The 25,998-nt window shown below is 37.3% G+C and overlaps 1 protein-coding gene across 2 annotated transcripts in view; it reads right to left on the reverse strand.

The window, feature by feature from the left end:
- Positions 1 to 8,234: 8,234 nt before the first annotated feature.
- CFAP97 (cilia and flagella associated protein 97) overlaps positions 8,235 to 25,998 on the reverse strand; it is a 36,470-nt gene continuing 18,706 nt past the window's right edge. For both annotated transcript variants that reach the window (XM_080797052.1, XM_080797053.1), the window contains exons 3-5: positions 21,060 to 21,328; positions 11,592 to 11,742; positions 8,235 to 10,103 (exon numbers count right to left, since the gene is read on the reverse strand). In XM_080797052.1, the coding sequence (XP_080653178.1) occupies positions 9,976 to 10,103; positions 11,592 to 11,742; positions 21,060 to 21,328 (548 nt within the window). In that variant the 3' untranslated portion in view covers positions 8,235 to 9,975. The remainder of the gene's footprint in view (positions 10,104 to 11,591; positions 11,743 to 21,059; positions 21,329 to 25,998) is intronic.

The following is a 25,998-nucleotide window of genomic DNA, read 5'->3' on the forward strand; positions in this document are numbered from 1 at the left end:
TAGAATTTTATGACAGGTGGGCAGTATTCATTGACAATCAGCTGGCAAGCTAGTATTTAGTACCCTTTAGGCTCTGTGGCAGATACAAAAAGACAGGAGCCAATTCTGAAAGAAACTTCGATGGGGTTAGGAGAGAGGAATGAAATGGCCGTTATTATATCATGCAGTATCTAATATAATCTTGGTTGAGTAGGACTAGAAAGGGGGACATGAAATGTGGGGAGTGGTAGGAGGCAGGCCTGAAAGAAAATAGCAGAGTTAGGTAACAGGTATAGAAGGTTACCTGCCAGCACTTCTTTGCGGTAACAGTTTATCAAGACTAGAGACAAAGTCAGTTTTGGACTTGACTCTCATAAACTAGTGACCAAGAGAAAAGTAATTACAATTTCTAGTTGGAAATTACTTCTGGTCCAGGCTCATAGAGCACGAGCCTATTAGCGATAATGCTGGAAACCAGTCCCTATACCCTAGCAAAGCTTGAAAGGCAGGCCCGTGTGTTTTATGGTTTCCCTGACGGGCGGTTTGAGGGATGTGGTGTCTCTGTACCTCCTGTTCTTCACCCTCCTTCCCAAGCTCTCCCACCTACTCACTCCTGCCTCCCCAGTAAAAAATCAGCTGCTTTGTTTTACCACAACAAACAAGGTTCCATCTGCCCTACTGTAGTGCCTGTCTGTGCTGATGGGACAGGCCAAGGTGTGCCATAAGAAAGTTTCTCAGTCCCATCTTAAGGCCAGGTCACAAACATGCAGTGTTAGGGGCCTTCCGGATACATTACCCTCATGCTGCTTTTCATCCCGTGAATGGTGTGAATGGTCCAAATTCTGTTGCTGATGGAGAGGAGAGGAAAGCAGGGCAGGCTAGTAGGGCAGGAACTTCGGTGGAGCATACCTCAGAGTAAGGCCAGCAGCCTTTTCAGTATTTGAAACCTAAGAGTTAGGTGAGGGAGGAGCCATGAAGAGCAGCTGAGACCTGAAAGCAATGGACGAATAGTGGGTTGTCCCAGCCCAACCAAGAACCAAAATTGTTCTCGAGTCTTTACAGGAAACGGGAGAAGTCAACATCTATTAAACACACATTATCTGCCACGTGCGTGTGACCAGATGTCAGCCTCCCCGTTCTGCTAGGGTTACTTCCGATGGCACTTAGGAAGTGCAGATTTGCCCAAAGGGCCCCCGAGTCAGTTCCTTGCTACAGTATCGCATTCACTGGCGACTCCTAGAACCAAGCCTCTGTCGCGATGCCGTCATCTTCTGGCCGGGGACATCATAGCTTTACAAATCCCCTCACTGTACCGTCACTGTGCAAAGCTGTCACACCTGAAGGTCTGGGAAGATGGAAAGGGTTTACCTTAAGCTAACAACTCAGAACTGAGCACCCTGCCCTCAGGAATTCCTCACTAGCCCCCTTGCCTGCAAAGCTCTCTCCCTAAATGCAGCCCTCTTCTTACCACACCCCCTTCAAAAGTCATTTTTTATGTATTTACAACTTGCCTCAACTGTGTTTAAATCTCAACCATTTCCTTTCTGATTTACTTAGTGTAAAATACATAAATAGCACAGCTCGTGCAGGGACAAAACTGACAAATACCTACAACGTGCCAGGCTATATGAGGGAATGGAAGCTCTCTCTGCAAGGGCAGTGGTTCTTACTGATTTCACTGGAGCCCAGAACAGTGCCTGGGACACAGGCCGTGTGTGGTGTTTGTTAAATTCAAGAACAAATGAGGAAAACAGGCACCTACAACCCAGAGTAAGAGAAACAGAAGATTTAGGGGAAGGCGAGTCCTCCAGTTTGGTGGAATCTTGAACATGCAAAGGGTGTCGAGTGGACAAGTTGGGGCATATAGTGTAACTGATAAAAATTTCTGGCTGCTTTACATTCAAATTTCCAGTCTTTAAAAGGACCATTTTACAAAGTCTACCATGCCATGAATTCCTTTTAGTTTTCTGCTTCTCTTGAATATCAGCTTTTTCATCAATCTGTGATAAAATTGACCCTTACTGGCAGATTGCGTATTTGCAAACTGGCCTCCTCTTTAAGATTTTATTTCTTACCCCTTTGTGTTCATTCACGGGTACTGCCTGATACACAGCTGAGGTCAAACAAGGCCAGGCAGGATCTGCCCTCTTGTTTCAGCTGTCACACTCTAAAAAAGGGTCTTCACATTTTCGTGTTTTGTTGGTGATTTCATGGTTTAAAACGCCCCCCCCCCCCCCCAGCATAGTTCTGAAGTGATGTGCAGGGTTTCAAAGTGCAAGAAGGCAGTGATGTTCCTTATGGAGAAAATGTGTGTCACAAGCTTCCTTCAAGCATGAGATGTATACCACAACCTATCAAGTGCTGCTGAAGGGGGGCACTTGTGTGGCTCGTGGGTAGAGCATGTGACTCAATCCCAGGGTCATGAGTTCAGGCCCTATGTTGGGCGTAAAGCCTACTTTAAAAAAAAGAGCTGCCGGACTTTCTAAGCAGGGAACTGACTTCAAATTTCCATTTTAGCACTTTGGCTTCAGTGTGGAGAACGGATGCGGACAAGGGGACAGCAGTGGAAACAGAGCAGTAGCAACAGGACCACTTGAGGCCTAGGGGCTTGGAGGGGGGTTCAAAGGGGGAGGAGACCAGGCTTACCCTCAGGCTTGTCACTGGTATGAAAAGACAAAAGGATAAAGGATCATGTTCATCAGCATCCCCCAAGCAGGTAAGGCCACACTGGGGAAGAGAAAACTGGGCTGCTCCATTTGACAGCTGCCGAAACACCTTTAGGCTCAAGATGAGCACAACTCATTTGGCAATTTCACTGTAAGATCTAATAATTATCTTGGGGTGCCTGGGTGGCTCAGTCGTTAAGCGGCTGCCTTCAGCTCACGCATGATCCCAGGGGTCCCGGGGTCAAGTCCTGCATCAGGCTCCCCGCTCAGCGGGAAGCCTGCTTCTCCCTCTCCCACTCCCCCTGCTTGTGTTCCCTCTGTTCACTGTGTCTCTGTCAAATAAATAAATAAAATCTTTAAAAAAATATACTGTTTTTAAAAAAACGATCTAAGAATTATCTTAAAACACCAAGTATATTTGTGGTTTATAAAGCATTTCCATATTGGCAGACTAGGTAATACAAACCAATGCTCCCTCTGAAAACAAAAGGGTTCAAAGTGTTTAAAATAAAAATCTGCTTGAAGGCACTGGGGAGCTAATAAGGCATGTGAAATTATGGGGCCAAGGCCACGATTTGGAGGAAGACAACCCTGAGAAAAGAGCCTAGTATTTGAGTATTTGAGGGTCAGTTTTCCCCAGGGAGTATCTTCAATATGTGGAAAACAGACACAGGGATGAGGAACTAGAAACAGAGTTGAAAACCTTTTGGAGAAAAAGTGACAAAACCCAGAATCCAGGGCCTTCCAAGGAAGAGGAGCCCTGGTAAACATCCATGTGGGGACTAGGACCCCCAAAGCGTGACCCTGTAACAATAAGAGAGTATGGGAAGAATAACCCGTGGCCACTGATGCCCACTCCATCTCTGTTTTAACACGATTTGAGACTTCAAGCATCCCTGCTGCCTGCCAGAAGCAAAAGTAAATCCTGTCTGGAAGAAAACACCATCCAGAGCAGGGGTCAACAAACTCTTTCTCTGAAGGACAAGACAGTAAATATTTTAGGCTTTGTTGGCCAGATGGTTTTTGACACAACACAGCTTTGCCATACTGCAAAAGCAGCCTTGGACAAGAAAAATGAAGGCAGCTTGGCTGTGTTCCAGAAAGCTTTTGTGTGAATACTGAAATGTGAATTTCATATAATATTCACATGCCAAAAATATTTCTTCTGATTTTAAAAAACCATTTAAAAAGGCAAAAGCCACAAAACAGACACTAGGCTGCTGGCTCATGGGTTATAAAGTTGCTGACCCCTGATCTAGAGTTTCAAGTTTTTTCTACAATTTTTCATATAAACCAAAAATACAATCATAACTTTAAAACATCCTATTAAGGGCGCCTGGGTGGCTCAGTGGGTTAAAGCCTCTGCCTTCGGCTCAGGTCATGATCTCAGGGTCCTGGGATCGAGCCCCACATCGGGCTCTCTGCTCAGCAGGGAGCCTGCTTCCCTTCCTCTCTCTCTGCCTGCCTCTCTGCCTACTTGTGATCTCTTGTCTGTCAAATGAATAAAGTCTTTAAAAATAAAAATAAAAATAAAACATCCTATTAAAATATATATTCTAGGGGTGCCTGGCTGGCTCAGTCAGTTAAGCATCCAACTTTTGATTTTGGCTCAGGTCATGATCTCAGGGTCATGTGATTGAGCCCCGCATTGGGCTCCATGCTGAGCTCCATGGTGGAGCCTTAAAAGATTCTCCCTCTTCATTTCCCCCTCCCGTGCTCACAGGCATGCTCACTCTTTAAAAAAAAAAAGAATAAACCTATATATATTCTAAAAGAGCCCATGGGTTAAACAGTAGAAATCACAGTGGAAACTCGAGATATTTTGAACATAGTGAAAAGAAAAATACCATGTTATCAAAACTGTGGGAAACAGCTAGCGCTATGCTCAGAAGAAACGGACAGCCTTCAATGCATCTACTGGAAAAGGAGACAGGCTGGGGGTCTGGGTGACTCGGGAGAGCAACTCTTGATCTTGCGCTTGTGAGTTTGAGCCCCACGTTGGGTACAGAATTTACTTAAAAAAAAAAAAAGCTGAAAATCAGTTAACTACATATCCATTTCAAGGAATTAGAAAAATAACAGCAAATTAAGCCCAAGGAATAAAGCTGGGAGCCAGTAATTAAGGAAAAGGTATCATTCATGAAAAAGAGACAATCAACAATGCCACGTGAATTGCATAACTAAACGTGAAAGGCAAAACTTCTGGAAACTATAGCAGGTATCTTCATGCGTATGGGTAAGTGAAAATTTAATAAAACCCAACATTTAAAAAAAGTACTAACTATAAAAGATTGATAAGGCGGACTAAAGTAAAATTAAGCATTATGTTCACGAGATCATTTATAGTGAAAAAACAAGCCAGACTGGGTGAAAATAATTGTTAACACACTGGGACTGTATTGTATCCAGAACATGTAACTCCTCCTACAAATCAACAAGAAAAGGACACTCAACCCACAGGAAAACAGGCACGTCCACAAAAGATATCCTAATGGCCAATACACATGAAAAGGTGTTCGACCTCATTATCGTGGGCTCTATAACCCAGCAACCCCACTACTAAGTGCATGCCAACCAAATGCAGGCACATGTAATCAGACACATCTACTGAAAATCTTCCTATCAGCATAATTTGTAATAACTGGAAACCTGGAAACCACCTCGAGGTCCATCAAGCACCGAATAGACACATAAATCCTGGGCTGGTCATACGCTGGAGTATTACACAGAAATGAGAACAAACAAATTACAGCCACATGCAACCCCATGAAAGGATATCAGCAACGTAAACATGCTCCGCAAATGCAGGCAGACAAAAAAGAATCTTATTCTATACGCATGGCAATCAAAAATAGGCAAGACCACACAAGGAAGGTGTTAGAAGTGTAGACAGTAGTTACCTTCTGGCAGGCAAAGAGCTTCATGACTGGTAGGGAGCCCCCCAGGATCTTGTGTCCCGGCAACATTCCAACTCGATCTGGTTAGTGGTGATGCAGGTTTGCTTTGTAACAATATATGAGGTTACATTTATGTATTGTGTCCTTTTCTGTATTTCTGTAATATTTATATAAACTGCAAACAACAAAATCTTTGGAATGCCATTCTCATGTCCCTTTCACATTCCCCAAAATAGAATTTCAAATTAAATCTTCTCAAATTAATGGCAGAATTCGGTTTTTCTGGTTAGTATATATAACTGCATGCAAAGAAGATGTATTTACTTAGTACTAGGTATTTTCTTCATGAAATAAAACACTCTCAGAGTGAAATCAAGAGAACAAAGTACTGCAAACTTGGAGATTGGCTATAATTTCCAAATACATGAAATAAATGTGTGATTGTTGGTGAAGACTATCATTGTAACATAAATACTAAAAATTTAGAACCATAGTTTTTAATAGTTTTTTGGTGACTACCTAAATTTTTTTTTTTACCATCTTAAAACAGTGGATGTGAAATTAGGTTCCTAGGAAAAAAACCCATGTCGCACTACAGTAAATTAATGACGTTACCTCTTAAGTTTTACTCTGTAAAAGAGTAAAACCTTAAAAACATCATCTTAGAATAAACAGTGCAACTTACCTGAACTTACAAAGTATACCCTGAAAGAGGTATAGACACTTAAGACTGTATCATGGTGGGTCAGAAATCTCTCTCAGTGGCTTAAAAAACAGTCACCAGAACCTTAAAAGCAAATAAAACTTTCTGCTATGACGTAATATTTGCTCTAAGCATCCTTGAACTCCGTAGTTGGGAACTCAAATATACTACCACGGGAACTGCTCAGTGATTTATTCCTACAGCATCGTTGTTATTAAACCCTCATAAAAAAAGTTCCTAAACTGATGTTTTAGCAGCAAGTTTTAAAAAGGGTATTTCTTATCACTCATTATGCATGTGAAATGTTGATGTGGACACTAAAAAAAAAAAAAAAATTCCATGAGGCTCTAAGAGTGTCCAATGCAGCATCATAGCAATTTTACAGAACAAATTAGATGATGTGGAGTTTGAAGAGATGACCAACAATGTAATTATAAGCAAACTCTTTCCCACATAAATGTAATACTTTCAAAGATATAAATAGCTAATACCCCTCCTTCCAACTTCATTCTAATTCTTAGGTGGGTAAAGCACATAAAAGTTATTATTCTAATTTTTTAAAATGGGAACAAGAAAATACAGTTGACACTTCTTAATTTATGGGAAAAAAAAGAAAATGCATTTAAGAGATGGGTACAGGATCAAAACTCAGTTATCTTTAATCCTTTCATTTTTCCCTTCACTACGTCAAGCTAATTCTTCAGACCTTAAAACATGTTACAGATTGGGAAATTAAAAAAAGATGTTGATTTTTAAGTTTATTACTAATTTATTCATGGAAATAAAGTAGCCATTATCATTAAGAACATTTTTGGATGGTATACAATCATGTATAGGTTAAGATTTTGGCATTTAAGATAGTAAACATTTTATGAATTAAAATATAATAAATTCAACTTGTGTCTCCACACTTTTATTGGTCATAATACTTCCCACAGTGTGCGTATTTGAATCTGAAGATGAGAAGCACATAAGCATCATATTACCTTTTTTTAAAGTTGTCTAGATATCCATTTTGGACACTGGGTCAATGATTTGAAAACAACTGCATTACACTACATTTATAAGTAAACCAGAAAAATTTTATTTGGAGTAGTAGTAAAGAATGCAGCTTTTCAATGGAGATTGAAAAAAGCAAGGAAATTGTGAGTAACAGCTATCCCTTAGGAAATAATCTTAATAGTTCAAAGTCTTTCATAAAATCTTATTAAGATGGAGGCAACATTAGTTTAACATTTGACAGATATGAAAATGATTCCCAATTAGAATCTTGCCTAATAAGTTTAGATCCTGGATTAGTATAATTTATAGTTGCAGATGTAAATCTTCAAAGTATAAGTATTAGGTCCAAGTGAACCAAATATATAGTAGTGCTAGAGGATCCCTTACCTTTTTAGAAGTTCTTGAAAATGAAAATAGTATCCTTATGATTCCTTCATGAAATTGTCCCTTAAACCATAACAACTTCAAAGTACCTTGACTTCTATCAGAGAATAGCATATTCAACTCTTCTCCTTCTATTTTTACTTATCACATGGAAATAATGACAAGAGAATTACAAATTCTGCTTTGAAAAGATGAATATTGTTCTTCCCAACATTCACTTCAAGTTGAATCCCTACTGTCAGCAATACTTAGATAACCTCCCCATCAAAGCAATAAAGACTAAAGGCATTAAATTAGTATCTAAAATCAAAGTAGAGGTTTATCTATAAAATTATGTGTTATATCCAGACATAGGACAGCAAAGGCCGTATAAAATATATTCAGAGACTAACGTCATTATGAAAGGAAAAGGTTTTAAAGGTTTCATATATACATATTTTCCCTAACAACTTAAAACTCAATTTTTAAAAACTGGCTTACAATATCAGGCAGGTGTCCAAATGCTGAGTTATAAATTCAGCATTATCTTATCTCTTCATAAAGATAAGTTGTTACACAAACATTCAAAGTGCAATAAGCTAAAAACACAACAAAGTAAAACACCCTTGGTTTAATTTTAACTAAAATTAATAAATATAGCAGAGCACTAAATGATCTAAGAACTTGGTCACCAGAACAGAGCATCAAACAACAACGAACAAACATTACAGCCCAAAGAAAGCAGCAGAGAAATCTCACAGTCGGGTCGTGTTCCCGTGAATATTTTTTAACACCACTGTTCCCACACTTTATGGCGCTATCCTAGAAAAAAATCCATCAATAACAACGTAAGACCAAGAAATTCTGAACTGTTATTTAGCAAAATGCAGTTTGGCTTACTGCCCAACGTGGTCAGAAAATAAGTTCAGCAAACACTACAAAGCTTGAGCTAAACTGGAAAACGAAACAAATATTATTGTGGCTACAGATCAAGAATTCATATTAAAAAAAGAAAGATTTAGCATTTAATCCATTATATTCTAAAGGTATACTGAAAAGGCCAGTAATGAAAAAGTGATGACTAAGACAGAAGCAGCAGCCACAACTGAGATACAGTTTGTTGTGTGAAATAAGAGTCCACATACTGACAGAAAATATTCTGATTTCAAAAGTCAACTATATTACACCCTATTTGCCATCACTAATTCCATTAAAGTTACTAGGATTTCAAAAGTGGCACTGGCAAAAATGATACTTCAGGATTCAACCCAAAAGCCCAAACCAAACAATACAAGAAATCAGATGACATTTAAAGTAGCCTCAACAAATGTGTGATATTTTCCTTTACCATTTATATTTCAGTTTTCTCAGTTCTTAAAAACAGCAGTTGGAATTTCTAAAGCTTCAAGACCATGCATTTCTTATTTACCTTCTCTTTTGATACAGCAAACACGAAACATAACACAACTTAACAGTATCACCTAAAACACTGTTCTGACACAACCGAGGAGCTGCTTCTTGGCTCTTCAAACTGGTGGTGCTATTTTGCTCAACAAATATTTGCTTTTGCATATGGTCATCTGGTCCTTGGACAAGCTATTCACAATGTAGTGGACCGCAGCTCTAAAGTCTACCTCATTTCTCAGCATCATCAGTGGTATTTTACCTGAATGTGTAAGAATAAGGAAGAGGGCCTTCCAAGTTCAACTTCCTAATACTCACAGTTTGAACTGGTCTGGAATGGTTGATTACATTTTTAAGATCTAACTCAGCACACTTATACAGAGGTAGTAGATGCTTTTGATGAATCACAAGGACTGCCCTAGCACAAGTGTCTCTCAATCTGCTCACCAAATCTAATCAGGCCCACCAATGGGAACAAATTTCAAGTTCTGTTTCATAATAAGAAAGTGTACAATCAAGTTTTACAAAAAATTATGAGTTGTACCACCTGTATTCTGGAGCAAAGAGAAAAAGTCAAATTTAGGAGCTATGCTCATAGTTTAAAGCTTATAAAAAAAACACATAAAACAAGAACAATATAGTTAACATCTTGGGTTCAATGTGCAGTGATATCGCAACTGTTTTGTCAGTATAAGAGCTGAATCAATTTCTACGTCGAGAAAATATACATGCATACTACCATTTCTCTATCAAATACATATGCATCTCACAGAAACACATCCTCAGAGGAAACACTGATTTTACACTGTCTTTCTGAAAACAATTTTGCACTGAATTACAATACAATTACAACTCAACATGTTGCATACCTTAAATTAGAGATGTTTACACAGAGAACTGTAGTAATATACAAGAGTACTTCATTAAGAACCGGATGAACAATGCTTAAAGTAAAAAGTTTTTATAACCAAGCCGTACGAACATTAGGGGGCTTAGGTCTTAGTAACAGGCCACTGGACGTGTCAAAAACTGGTCGCTCACTCTTACAACTGAGACCACTGGTAGCACTGGATGTTCTAGAAGCTCCTCCTGAAAATATATGAAGAACAAGAAATAATTTTATTTAAACTAAATACATACATCATGTGATAAACTTCCTTTCCTAAAGTCCAGAATAAATGTTTCTTCCCTCACATGCATTTTTATTAGTCTAATACAATTCTCAAACAGGAATGTACTTCAGAATTCCCTGTGGAAATTAAAAATATATTAATAAACATGCCCAGACTCTACACTAGGGGATACTGATTCAGTAGATTTGAGATGGGGATAAAGGTTTTAAAAAGCTGCTCAAGTGATTCAAGTAAAAAAACAAAAAAACTGTATTAACTATTTATGAATTTATTCAACAATTTATCACATTCAAGGCACAATGCTAAGTATGAATTACTGGAACAAGATCTTCCTATCTTAGTCACTAACTATACCAAGGAAGTGATGCTTGAAGAATGAAGTTAATGAATGGAATTACTAGTCATGTGAATGTTTAAGACTCACATGAGTACTGGGGAGTTGGGACTTTTTTTTTTTTAACTAACATATAATGTATTATTTGGTTCAGAGGTACAGGTCTGTGAATCATCAGGCTTACACAATGCACAGCACTCATCATAGCACATACCCTCCCCGATGTCCATCACCCAGCCACCGTATCCTGCCCACCCCCCACCCAGCAACCCTCAGTTTGTTTCCTGAGATTAAGTGTCTCTTATGGTTTGTCTCCCTCCCCAGTCCCATCTTGTTTCATTTTTCCCTCCCTTCCCCCCATCCCTGCCCTGTTGAGTCCAACTTTCTTCTAATACTGCGTTCTCTTTTTTATAGTTTAGAATGCATACATGAAGTAACAGCACAGACTTCTGTATGTGAGGATGTCCAGCCTTTCCATGATGTCACACACCCTACCGTGATGTCACACACCCTACCACTAAGTGGTCACTGGATGCTACATTCTCTGGGATCCACCACCAGCTGGGTGTGTGCTGATCACAAATCAACAATCAGGAGGGATTATATCTGATGACTCTATAGACTAATTCCTGTTTTAGATATCCAGTATTGAAGACAAAATACATATAAAGGCTGGATGTTACTACCAATAATTCTTAACTGGTTAGGGGAAACTGGTTAGCAGCTTTTAAACAGTGTTATCTACTCATTTCTTCCTTTAACAAATGTAATGAAATCCTCTCCGTTATTGAAGACACTACTGATATTTTCAATTTTTATCTCCCTGTTTCTTTCCTATGCTGCCATTACATGCTGTGCATGAAGCCTGAAATTAAGTGAACTAACAAGACAAGGCATGCCAGTGAAAAATAACAGAGTACATTCCAGAAGCCAGCTTATATATATGTTATATATTATATACATGTTATATATAACATAACATATATGTTATATATAACATAACATATATGTTACATATTTTGTTATAAAATAAATAACATCATATGTTATATATTTTTTAAAGGATGAAATACACAAGCATAAGTACAAAATAATTCTGAATATGCTTACTTAATGGGCTGTACTGGCCAAGAGTTGATCTCACTCGTCTTGAGGATGGTGATGAGCTGAGATAACCCATATTGCGATGATAGTCCATCAGCTGGTCAGAACGTTTCATACCAACTGTTGGTTTCACAGCTTCAAGCCTTTTCAATAAAGCCTTCATTTAAAGACAATCAATTTGAAAGTCAGTGTTAGGTAAGTATCAATAAGCAGTAAGTTATTATAATAACTTAGCAAAACAGCAGTAAGTTTTTAAGAAGGCAAATACTTTTTAAATAATTTTAATTCCAGTATAGTTAACACAGTGTTACATTAGTTTCACGTGTACAATATAGGGATTCACCAATTTTAAACATTATTCATGTACTCATCATGATAAGTGTACTCCTGATCCCCATCCCCTATCTCATCCATCCTCCAACCCCCCACCCTGGTAACCATCAGTTTGTTCTCTATAGTTAAGGGTCTGGTATTTTTGCTTTTTTGTCCTTTGTTTCTTAAATTCCACATATGAGTGAAATCATGTTGTCTTTCTCTGACTTCTTCGTTTAGCGTTATACTCTCTAGATCCATCCATGTTGCAAATGGCAAGGTTTCATTCCTTTTAATGGCTGAATAATATTCCATTGCATAACCACATCTTTTTGTCCATTCATCTATCAGTGGACACTTGGGCTGCTTCTGTAGTCTGGCTATTGTGTGATAAACATAGGGGTACAGATATTCCTTCAAATTAGTGTTAAATAGGAAAATACTGGATAGAACCTGATAGTTATGAAATAAAGATTTTAAATCATTTTTGAGATACTGTATGGAAAATATATACTCTCAGAAAAATCTAAGGGTCCACCTATCCTGTAAAACCACTATGATTTTAACACCTGATCACAGGTACATCTCTCTTTTACATCGCCTTACGGTCTTTGGAAAGGTGCTATAAGCTGAAATACACTGAACCATAGAACGGACATAATGGGAGTAATAGGATGCTAAAAGCCCAGTGTGCTCAACCCTAGAAATTACCTTAAACCTATCCAGATTACTATAAATTCTGTATATGATTACTGAGCCCTGGCTTTTAACCTGTTCACTTTCCAGTTGGGCCCCAACATTGGGCACTGAAGAGAGGCCAAGTTGGCAGGGCTCTCAGGTCCCCCACTCTTAGCTTCTACCAGCCCCTCTATGCTTTCCACATTGCCTGTACTATATACTAAAGATTCTGCATCAAATTTAATTTGGAAAAAAAAAATAAATTTTTTATTGGTAAGAAGTCTGAAAACCAACTACTCTAGAGTATAAAACTTTAAAAAAATATTTTATTTATGTATTTGACAGAGAGATAGAGAGCACAAGTAGGCAGAGCAGTAGGTAGAGGGAGAGGGAGAAGCAGGGTCCCCACTGAGCAAGGAGCCTGATCAAGATCTGAGCTGAACGGGGCGCCTGGGTGGCTCAGTGGGTTAAAGCCTCTGCCTTCAGATCAGGTCATGATCCCAGAGTCCTGGGATCGAAGCCTGCATCGGGCTCTCTGCTCAGCGGGAAGCCTGCTTTTCTCCCTCTCTCTCTGCCTGCCTCTCTGCCTACTTGTGATCTCTGTCTGTCAAATGAATAAATAAAAAAATCTTAAAAAAAAAAAAATCTAAAGATCTGAGCTGAAGGCAGACTCCTAACAGACTGAGCTACCCAGGCGCCCCCTAGAATGTAAGGGCTACATAATATCAAATAATGTGGTATTTTAATATGATTCAGTAACAGAATCTAATGAGTAACATTCCAAATTTTTCTTTCTTCACATATTAGAAGGTGGAAAGAGTTTCCTTTGCTTGATTTTGCCAGGCACTGTTAAGAAAGGAATATTTAAGCAGACCAAATGGATCAAGGAATTGATTTATGATTGTTTTATGATCTCTTTATTGAGTTAAACTATCTCTGTAGCAAGGTGATCTTTCCTTGAAAAGAGAATGTTGTTGTTCAGCACTCAGATTCCCAGTAAAAAAACCAGCCTCCTGAGTTCAGTCACAGGACAAGTTTTCTCACACAATCTGTTTTTTTCCTTCTGCTTCAACTAAGTTTTTCTTTTTCTTTTCTTTTTTTTTTTTTTTTGATGGCAAAATATACATAAAATTTACCATTTTAACCATTTAAAAGCATACACTTCAGTGGCATTTAGTATATTCGTGTCATTATGAACCAAGACCACCAATCAACTCCAGAACTTTTTCTCAACTTTGTGTTTGTTCTTATCAGTCTCCCCCCTAGCCTTCTATTCTAATCAGTGTTCTGAGTAATTCCAGAGCTAGAACAAGTCAAAATATTCCAGAGAAGAGCCATTCAGAGAAAGGAGAAGGTTTTACAGAAATGAACCGAGCCTGGAGACAAATGGCAGAGGTAGAGAGCACAGGAAGCAGTAACCCGACCAACTGAGACATCTCAGCCTGCCAGTTTTGTTTTTGGTTTTGTTGTTTGCATGAAATGGCCTTTCTCAGTTTTTAGTCTTTCAAGGTCAGAATAGACCTAACTCCCTCAGGAAGCCAGACCCAACTAGAGTTAGTGGTTTTCTTTGCTGAGCAGAGAGTTTTGATTTAAACACGGTTCCACGTATGGTCTATGGTCTTGCCGCATCATAACATACTGTCTTTCTCTCACTGCACACAGAGAAGCTGTATAATTTAGGGGCAAAACCTCCTAAGATTATGCCTTTTCTATCTACAGTTTGTAATTGCTCTGAGCTCTGCAGGACACTGGAAGGAATAGTAAGAAAAAAATTTAAAAAATATGCCCTGTAAGGTAATTTATAGTTTGGGAAGAGAACACTACTGCATGCCTGAGTGAGCAAGACATTTACAACTGTGTTAAGAAACTTCCTATATATCACATTGCCAATGTATTTTACTGGGCAGAGCAACATTTGCTGTGCTATCTGATCATCCTATTAACTACCTACTGAACTGTGGAGGGTGGGATAGACAGGACAGAAAACTTGTTATTTTCCGTTAACTACTAATTTTGATTTTTTGCTGGTAGAAATTCCTAAATTTACTTGGCTAGATGTATTTTTTTTTAAATTTTAAGAAAACTGCAGTGCTTATTCAACAGATGTAAAACATATGAAGTAATTATGATCAAAATCAATTCTGAGAAAATCTGACAATAAGGCAAAGAATACACCCATTCTGTTGTCCTGATAATGACATTTACCAAGTTTATATGCAGAAACTTTGGGAAATAAGAGAGTTATTAATGCTATCCAGACCACATGGAACATATCCCATATTGAGTTTGTACGTCTCATAGGAATATAAGGAGCTAAGCAAAAGCTAAGGGATAGCAAACAGAAATAGCTCGTGCTTATGGAGACTATTAAAATACAAAGCAATGATTACGGTATAAACCCTAAAGTCAAAAGCAGATACATTTTGGGTACCATAAAAAATTGGTTTAATAAGATATGGGGAAAAAAAAGTAGATACATTTTAATCTAGTCAACAATTTAGAACTTCTGGGTACAACTTAAAAATGACAGTTCAAAATATTTTAACATTTGTATTAGTGACCAGAAATGTAAGCTATCTAGTTAGAGAGGCCTGGATTTAAATCCTGGCTCTGATACTGATTATTGACAACATGACTTGATATGGGTATTAACAATGAAATAATCTCCAAGAGTCAGTTTCAAGCAGAGAGATAATGCATATAGAATGTTCACAGCAATACCTGGCATACAGTACAGAGTTATTAAATATTAATGCTATTATTAACACTGTTTTATGTATTTTCTAGTTGTCTGACATACAGGAGTATTACCTTCCTAGCTACGTTATAAATTATATGACAGGGCAATATTTTATATTTTCATACTCCTTCTGGTGTCTTACATAGCTCATAGCAGACATTAAGCAAATTTATGTTTCATCAACTGAGAAATGGTAAGATCGATTACTTAACCAATCTGTAGTTCACAAAATCTTAGAACTGCTACTCTAATCAAATTCTAACAATGAATCCCAAAATAGTTTGTCCAAATATTTTTTTTCTCTTTAGAAGTATCATTCTTTTTCAAAAGAAAACTAATCCATCCTGAATCCTATCCTCTTTAGGAAACAGAAAGTTAAAACAAATGAATATTATGTTAATGTTTCAGTTGTCAGCAGAGGAGAGGTGCTTTATCTTTCTGAAGTGATAAAACAAAGACCTTAAAGGACATTAAAGGGTAACAAGCCTTCTACAGTCAGGGAAAACTAGGACTGTTCTTATTTTTCTATAACTGAAGTCAAACTTAGTTATCACAGCTTTTTTTCTTCTATGAAAAGAGACACAGACAATAACCAGAGAAGAATGAAACCCAGACTGATCTTAGAGCAAAGGTACTGATTATTCAACACTCACACTTGAATCCTTACACTAGAGATGAGACTTACTATAAATCTTCATTTTTGTGACAACATTATCACTCTCCCCTTAATTCATTTTTTTAAAAAAAGAATTTATTTATCTGAGACAGAGTGCGAGCTTGTGGGAGCATGCACATGTCCAAGAGCATGGGAGCATGGGGGAGGGCCATCACTTTAACTTTAAAAATATTTTGGGAGCACCTGGGTGGCTCAGTTGGTTAAGCGTCTGCCTTCAGCTCAGATCATGACCTCTGGGTCCTGGGATCGAGCCACATCAGGCTTTCCATTCAGCAGGGAGTCTGCTTCTCTCTCTCTACCCTGCTCTGTTCCTCCCCACGGCTTGTTCTCTCTCTCAAATAAATAAAATCTTTAAAAATATATATATTTTAACAGAGGAACTCCTGAGTAGAAAGACTGTGTTCTACTTTATTGCCTACATATTTTTATTTCTTTAAAATTGACTAATTACATACACATGTAATGTATGTGTATATGTGTATGTATTCTCAGAAAGTAAAAAAAATAAAATAAATTAGCTCCATTTGAACTCTAGGCTCTAATCCTATGCCTTCCTTCAGGAATCTTACTTCTTTCCCTGATCTGGCTTCCATTACTCCTCACACCCTTCTTTCACAGTTCAGGAAACTGACGTACATTTAAAATAATGAAATAATCTCACTTCTTTTAGATAGTAAAGTGAAATATAAACAAAGCACCCTCATTCACATGCTGTCCTTGCCTTCTGCTAAGATTATTCTGGTGCTCTTTCATGAAAATAGGATTCATATTATATTCAAATGAACATAAGGAAATATGCTTTAACAAGAATATTTTTTAAAAAAGAATATTTCAAAATTCATGTATTAAAAAATGAGTCCCCCTTTTGGAAATTAACAAATTCTGAGTCTTTGTGTAGCAAGCACGCCCTCTATTGGATAAAATTATTTTTCTTTTTTATTCCTTTTATTTATTTCCCTTGTGAATGAGGAGACAATTATTTGCCACTTGAAACATATAATGAACACTGTGAACTTCACCAGAAAGATTAACAGTACGCTTTTAACTATAAAGCACAGCACACTCAGTTTTACACAGTATCTCTGCCCTTCTTCTCTACCTACTCAGCACAGAACAATTTCTTTGTTTTGAATTGTCAGTCTTAATAGCCTTAGCCATTGTGCCTGTCAACCATCTGCACTGGTCTCTATCACTAGAGATGGGGTCAATGAAGGAATACAAATCATAAATGTAAAGAAATGGACTCTGTGCAGCACATCTGACACACAGCTACGAAAGTGCTTGTGTGTGTACACATGTGTATGCATGCATGCATGTTTGATTATGAACAGGATAGCAAACATTAAAAAGTCGATCAGCTCACATAGAGGAACTATTAGAGCTAATGTGGACCTAAATAAGGATTTAGTAGGTGGCTGATTATAAAATAAATAAAATCAAAAGTTTACAAAAGCAAGCAGTTAGAGAATGTAATAAAATATCTCATGCACAATAGCATAGAGATATATAGTTCTGAAGAAAACCACAAAACTTTACTAAGGTAGAATAGAAGGGTTGAATTAAAAAAGAAGAAGGTGGGGCGCCTGGGTGGCTCAGTGGGTTAAGCCTCTGCCTTCAGCTCAGGTCATGATCTCGGGGTCCTGGGATTGAACCCCACATCAGGCTCTCTGCTCAGCAGGGAGTCTGCTTCCCCACCCCCACCCCGCCTGCCCCTCTGCCTACTTGTGATCTCTCTCTCTGTGTCAAATAAATAAATAAAATCTTTGAAAAAAAAATAAAAAAGAAGGCGTGAATAAATGGAAGGAGACACTATAGGAAGGTAATATTTTAAAAGTGCCAAATACTTTCCAATTAAAATATAAATTTAACACAATTCCAACAGAAACTATAATAAATTTAGAAGAAAAATTAATCAGTCATTATGAAGAATGACTGTAGAAACAGCCAAGAAAAGTTTTATTTTGGTTTAGAGAATGAAGAGTTAAACACAAATGTGAAGATGAGTTCTCCCTGCAGTAACATAATGATATTTTATAATAAAATGTTTATTTTGCTTTTCAGCTTTAAGTTACTTTTTTCACTTCTGCATGAATTAGTTTTTGATTTAGAGCTGTAATGTCCAAGGTCACTAGCCATATGTGGCTAACACAGCATTTGAAATATGCCCAGTCCAAATTGAGATGAGTTCTAAATATAACATATACTAAAGATTTCAAAGACCAGGTACCCAAAAGAGAAAAAAAGAAGTAAAATATCTCGTTAATTTTTTTTTAAAGATTTCATTTATTTATTTGACAGAGAGAGATCCCAAGTAGGCAGAGAGGCAGGCAGAGAGAGAGGGGGAAGCAGGCTCCCCACCAAGCAGAGAGCCCGATGCGGGGCTCGATCCCAGGCCCCTGGGATCATGACCTGAGCTGAAGGCAGAGGCTTTAACCCACTGAGCCACCCAGGCGCCCCTCATCGTTAATTTTTTACACTGGTTACATATTATAACATTTTGAATTTATTCAGTACATAAAATGGTTTATCAGAATTTCACCTGTTACTTTTGACTGACCTTCTTAATGTGACTACTAGAAAATTTTAAAATTATACATGTGGCTCACATTATATTTCTACTATTTTCAAGGATACCAAAGATCTTACTGTCAAATGGGACAAAAATATTGCTCACACATAGGCAAACTACAATGTATGCCAAGTAAAAAGAACAAAACAGTGGTAATTCTTCAGTGTATTAAAAGAGCTGAAATGTACAACTGACCTGAGGGATGACAGAAGCCGTAAACCAAAGCTGCTAACAGGGTTCATCCTAGTAATATACACAATAGCCACTACATAATAATGGTTTCAACTGTTCAAAAGTAAACCCAGGTTCCTCAAAAAGATAAGCAGAATTACCATATGATCCGGCAATTCCAGTCTTAAGCCTACACTCAAAGGAACTGAAAGCAGGCACAAACAGATACTTAGGTATCAATGTTCACTCCAAAATTACTCAAAATAGCCAAAAGGTGGAAATCACTCAGATGTCCATGTACAGATGAATGGATATTCAAAATGTAGTGCATACATAAAATGGAATATTATGCAGCCAGAAAAAGGAATGAAGCTCTGATATAGACTACAACATGAATGAACCATGAAAACACTATGCTTTGTGAAATAAGCCTGACATAAAACAACGAACATTTATATGAAATCTGGAATAGGGAAATTCATAGAAACAGAAAGTAGATTAGAGGTTACTTGGGGGGAGGGGGAAAAGAGAGTTATTAATAGGTAAAGGGTGATGAAAAAAGTTTTAGAAACACTGATGGCACCACTGAACTGACCACTTCAGTCAGTTAAAATAGCAAATTTTACATTCTATATGTTTTACTACAACTTAACAAAATTAAATATATCAGAACCCACTGAATTGTACACCTTAAATGGTTATGGTGTGTGTATTATCTCAAAAAGCTGTTAAAAAAAGGTGACCACAAAGCTGGCAACCTGCATATGCTTCTGTTACCTTGAGCAAGTCCCCGTGTCCCACTCAGTGTCTCATTTTCTCCTCCATGACAACAGTCTCTATGTTATTTGGTTGCTATGAGGATTAAATGACCTAAAATTTGTAGACCAGTATGGACTACACAATTACTTGTTAAATGAAATAAGCTCCAGAGTAAACCCAAATGTTCATGACATAATTTCAAATTTTCAAAAATCATGAATAAATGAATCTTGAAAAACTGCTAGTCACGTGCAGAAAGCTATACTGTAGCTCATTACCCATCAACCTCATTTCAACTTGCTTTGCTGGTCCCTACTCGTTACCACATGCAGGGTAAGCCTCCTGAAGGGTTTAAGACTTTATTGTTTTCTGTAAATATACCTCTCAGCTCCCCAACTCTTAAAATTAGTTACAGCAAAAAAAAAAAATTAGTGATGGCAAAAAAACATTTTTACGGGGCGCCTGGGTGGCTCAGTGGGTTAAAGCCTCTGCCTTCGGCTCAGGTCATGATCCCAGGGGCCTGGGATCGAGCCCCGCATCGGGCTCTCTGCTCAGCGGGGAGCCTGCTTCCTCCCCTCTCTCTCTCTGCCTGCCTCTCTGCCTACTTGTGATCTATGTCTGTCAAATAAAGAAATAAAATCTTAAAAAAAAAAAAAAAGAAAAAGAAAACATTTTTACAAGAGTTGGTACAGGTTTAGGTAAGCACATGGTTAAATAGGGCTGTACTGGTGATGAAATATCATGAGGATGAATTCTAAAACTGTTCCAGTCATTTTAATAATAGTTTTCTCGACTATTTTAGCTCTGAATTTGTACGCTCATTAGGATCTAATTTTAGTTTAAGACAACACCTGTGGTTAAAATCTTGGCTTAGCCCTTTACTCACACGCTCTGTGTCCCCAGGTTAATTACCTTTTCCCCTTCGGTCTCAGTGATTCTATCAGTAAAAAGGGCATGAAAATACCCACCAGAAAGAAGAATTGCAGGATTCAAAAAGCTAGTATTTGGAGACACTTGGAACAAGGGCATTTAGTTCAGAGCCCAGTAGACATCAGCAATTATGATGAGTGTAATTTTAGGAAGAAAATCACAGGCTATGAAGAATAGTTTTTAATGGGAAGATTTTCAACAGTCCCCATATACCTTAGAACACCGAAGGATTCTAAAAAAATCTTTGGGACTTTTAATAATCAATGTCTTTCACACATTCAAGTAGCCCAGCAAGGATACAATATAGTGAAACAGATATGGCTAGTGACAGAACACTTCACAGAAGATATGTGTATCTGATCCTTGGAATACCATTTCCTATACTACTGTCTGCCTTAACACACCTAGCCAAGTAAGAGAGCTTTCTGTATTTTCACTTAATGTTCCCTTAAAATACAGCTTGATGATGAAAAAAAAAGGGCACATATTGTACCTTCCAGCTCATAGCTCATGTATTTTATACCATACATATCTATACTTACTTTCACATCATTAAAATGTGGCTGTATCTCGTTTCCTGTTAAGTTGGACTTACAAATCATTACAATTCATTTTCTTTGATGATTTTTAGTTACTTACCAAATTTTCTCTTTCAATCCTTTGCTGTTCCCTCTGTCTGTTGAGGGCACTATGGTACAACTTAGGGGGATGAACAATCGATCTTCTAGGAATCGTACTTTTGCTTCCTGATTTTTCAGCCTGTCTTGACAGTTCTTTCAAAAGCCTCTGATTTTCCCTATCAATCTGTCTCACCTCCTCTCTTGTGAAAGAGTAGTTTTTCCTTGGTGCTACAGGAGGCTGATCAAAGTGATGTTTTTGTGGTCCTTTTTTATCTAATTGCAGAAAAGCTAAAGAAGTGAACAAGAAAAGGAAAAATGACTGAAGGAGCACAGCAACATGGTGGTGCATACTGATGCTTAACTCTTAAAAATGGAAACTATTAATTCATGGAAGGGTATGTATGAAATAGTGTCAATGACATCCAGACTATAACTATGTTGAAAGAATTTCAGAGGGAGCTTAGAATTTTAAGTTTTGTTGGATTCTTTGGGAATAAAAGTTACATGCTGAATGGTGAAAATATTTTAATAAGAAATGTAAATGTTACGAGTTCTATGGCAGGTATAATTTATAGAAAATGCCCTTGTCATGTCCATTTTATGTTTCCTTAAGGCAGCTCAGTAGTTGGGGAGGTTAGAAACCTCTGGTTAAGTGCATCAACACACCAATACTTCCAACTTGGACTGTTTTTGTTAACTGGAGGGCATACTTAAAATATAAAATGTTCTCAGCAATGACTGATGGAAACAAGGGTTAAAAACTGGCAAAAACAAATCCAGAATATGCTGAAACTTTCAAATTAATCTGAAAATACTTTATGGTTTTTAATATTAACATTGAAACAAATACTGCTACAGTAAAAGTCAAACATTTTATTCCTAATTAAACATAAACCAAAATAAATACATTATATAAAAATTAAAAAATAAAATATTTTGCATACTATTGTTAGCAAATGAAATTTTATTAACATGCTTAATTTTTAAATTTCTGTAACAATTTTCAGTAAGTCACAATTATTAAACGTTTGTTCAAAGTTTCTAAAAATATTAAGCTTGCTGAATGTTTCAGCTTAACTCTGTACTAAAAAGGAGTATAGCATATCAGATTAACTGACTGGAACATTTGTTAACAGTATTTTTTTTTTTTTAAAGTAACTATTATTAGTTTGCACTTGAGTACCTTTAATTGTTTTACTTGGTTAGCATTTTACACTGTTAAAAGCAGAGGGCTTGAAGGGGAAGAACTCTTCCCCTTCAAAATTGAACCCCAATTTTAAAATGTGACTGCAGAAAAGTCAAATCATTTGAACAAAGTCAAAAGAACTGGAAGTCTACCTTCCTATGTTTAAGCCAAAGACTATCAAAGATTACAGAAAGTTAAAAAACTTAAAAAAAAAGATTTAAAAAATGGCTTTCTGATAGGAAAAATGAGAGAATTACTGGTTGGTAATTTGTTGAAAATCATACCAAGTTAATGGCAAAACTTGAAGAACATATTTAGAAAGATCCAGGTGCGTTGTACATAATTCAATTATCTTGCTTCCAAAAAATGCACATTTTGTAGAATTTAATAAGGTTCCTGAATTAATTTAGCCACATATGAAAACCTTTAAAATTAAATTTTAAAAGGAATTAAAAGCTATTTTCCTAATGGCATTTTAAAAAAAGTTTTCAGAAGCAAAATAAGGCAATAGCAAAAAAAATTAATAAAGGAAGTTCAATCTAATTCATTAAAAAAAAGAGTACTCTAGAGACGCCTGAGTGGCTCAGTTGGTTAAGCAGCTGCCTTCGGCTCAGGTCATGATCCCATCATCCTGGGATCGAGTCCCACATCGGGCCCCTTGCTCGGCAGGGAGCCTGCTTCTCCCTCTGCCTCCGTCAGCCAGTGCTCTCGCTCTCTCTCTCTCTCTCTCTGACAAATAAATAAATAAAATCTTTAAAAAAAAAATAGTACTCTAACTTTCCATGACAGAAAAAGTATACTGGAGTACTACTTTTATACTGATATTTTTCTAAAGTGGTTATATGCTTTAGTATGAGGCAATCTCAAATACTTGGCCCATTATTTTTTCAATTAAGATCTAAAAAAGTTTTTTTAACTTGAATAAACTTTCAGGAATACAAACATTTATATAAATATGTACATATATATTTAAACTCATGTATTTAAGAAATACTGTTTTCCTAATTTTAACAAAACAATTTTGTTCCAACTCTTTATAGGGTTTCAGTACCATGCCCATCATCACTAGATCTACTTACTGAGTCAGTCATCTAACACAAATCACTCACTAGTGGTATCAGCTTTACTTTCATCTAGGCCAAGACACAGCATTTAAAAAATTTACGTTATGCTATCACTAGAAATTTTATGCCATGCTACATTAAGTCCTTACTCATATGTTCATTCTTAAAAAAAAAAAAAATCCATCATAGACATGTTCATGATCCCTATTAAAAAAAAAATAAAAAAACAACCACCAATGGTTTATCTTTTAAAGGTTTAAAGAAAAAGTCCAATACTTGTAGTTGAGGGGTCACAATTCAAGGAATAATGATCAAATTTACTAGATTTCTTTGTCTTCTTTATGAACAACTTGTCAGATGAGGTATTCTGTGACATTCTTCCTATCCCCTTCCTTTGAATCTGGGCAGGCTTGTGACTGTGTGGACCAAAATGATACAGCCCAAATTGTGACTTTCAAGGCTAGGCCACCTTGCTTGCTGGAATACTTGTGCTTGGGGCCCTGAGCCACCCTCTGTGTCTGACTAGACTGAGGCTGCCACCTTGTGAGGAAATCAAACTACATAAAGGGGCTATGCGCACGCATTATGATCCTAGTCTTCTGAGTCATCCTAGGTTGCTGCTTTACACATCTACGCTTTGGGTTTTGTTATCAGAGCAACGGTAACTAATACAAAATCTGGTACCAGGAATTAGGGTACTACTGTAACAAAAACCTAAAATACAACGTACTAGCTTTGAGACCAGGTGACAGTAGAGCTGGAAGGGTCTGGAGGAGATGGTCAATGTAGAGGATGAAGTGGCAGAATTTTAGAAAACTGCTGGCTGTGGCGACAAGGAAAATGGTGCAAATACCTGCCACTGATGGATCTGGCTAAGCAGAGTCCCATGAAGGATGCTGAAAGGACCAATGGTTTACTTTACCCATACTAATGAAAGAGGAGAGGGATAGGCTTAAAAAAAAAAAAAAAAAGGAACTGATCAATTTTCAGTTAAAACATAGAGAAAAGAACCAGGACTTAGGTGGCTCGAAAATGTATCTACTACTCCTTCCTAATCTCTCCTGGCAGAAGACTGTCCAAATACTCAAAAAGCTATGACTGAGGAACCAGAGTGAGGAGGTTTAGCTGTACTTGGACCAGATTTAGACCCTGGATGGCGAAGTGGGACGTGGTGGGGAGTGGGATCTTCGGAAAGGGGGAATGTGTTCTCGTATCTGAAGGAATGCAAATCAACATGTGGCCATAGGTTGAAGAGATTTTGAAACCTGTCCATAAACTTGACAGTCCTCCCATTAGGATGGAGGGAATGTGTCCGTCCCTCTTAAATTTGGGAAGGCTTATAACTGTTTAATAGAATATGGAAGAAATGATGCTATGCGACTGGCATGGTCACATTCTGAGGCTAGGTCATAAAAGGTGATGAGGTTTTTGCCTTGTTTCTCTGAACACTGTACTTGGAGCCCTGAGCACCATGTTAAGAAATCCAGCTGTACTGAGGCTGCCATATGTGAAGAAGCCAGGACACATGGAAAGCCGCATGTGGGCCCTCTTTCAGCTGTCCTGGTCTTTAAGTCTTGAAATCCTAAATACCTGACATGTCAATAAACCAGCACTCACAGAGGACTCCAGTCCCCACTGTGAAGTCACCCAGTTTCTGAGTCTCTCCACACCCCAAGTGTTGGGGTGATTTGATTTTTAGCAATCGTAACTGGCATTTCATCACTTTAAAAAAACTGTGTAACAGACAAAATACCTGTGTACCACGTTCAGCCCATACATAGGCCATTAATTTTGGTGTGTATAATATAATTATCAATCAGTCTTCCACAGTGATTATGGCTTTGCCCATCTCATGATCTAGTTCTGATCTACTTTTTATCACAAATTTCAAATCAATGGCTGTTTAATCATTTTTGAAGATTTGGTCAGCTTATTAATGTAAAACACTTCTTTGTCCCTTTTGTGCTTTTCCTATCTTGAATTCTATTTTGTAAACTATTAGGATTGATACTTCCATTTTCTCCTCTTTATTTTCATTCCTCCTATACTACTTAAAATGTCTTTTTAGTTTGGATTTGACTTAAATTCTTAAAGATGCTCTGATGGTATCTTCTGGTAAGTGAAAACCATCTACTTATACTGTTTGAGCTCTTTCTCCAATCTTCCTTTTTTAAAATGCTTTTTTGTTGTTTTTTCCCTTTTAGGAAGATTAACTATGCTAATTCTTTCTCTAATACACCAGAAATGATAAATTCTAATTCTATCCTCCTAGAAGTTCTTAAATTTCTTGGTCTTGGGACCCTCCAAAGAATGTTTATGAGTTATATTTATCAATATTTACCATGTTAGAAATAAAAAAAAATACTTTAAAGACATTAATTCATCTGAAAATAAACCAATGACAGGTTAACATCATTCTTTTATAAAAAAACGAAAAGAAATTAGCGAGGAGAGGGGAAGAGTTTAACAGTCTTGCAAATATTTTAATGCCTGGCTTAAAAGAAGACAACTGGATGCTCATATCTGCTTCTTTGTTCATTGCAGAGTGCTGTCACTGTAGTGTAGCCCCTGGAAAACCACTATGCACATGTGACAGGAGAACATAAAAGGCAAATCATGCCTTAGTTTTATTAGTGAAAAGAGTGTTGTCCTTGCAGCCTCTCTCTAAAATCACTGAGCTCTGTTTCAAGTTTATGTTCTTCATCTGT

This window comes from Martes martes, assembly GCF_963455335.1.
Source record: "Martes martes genome assembly, chromosome: 2".
Classification (NCBI taxonomy): domain Eukaryota; kingdom Metazoa; phylum Chordata; class Mammalia; order Carnivora; family Mustelidae; genus Martes; species Martes martes.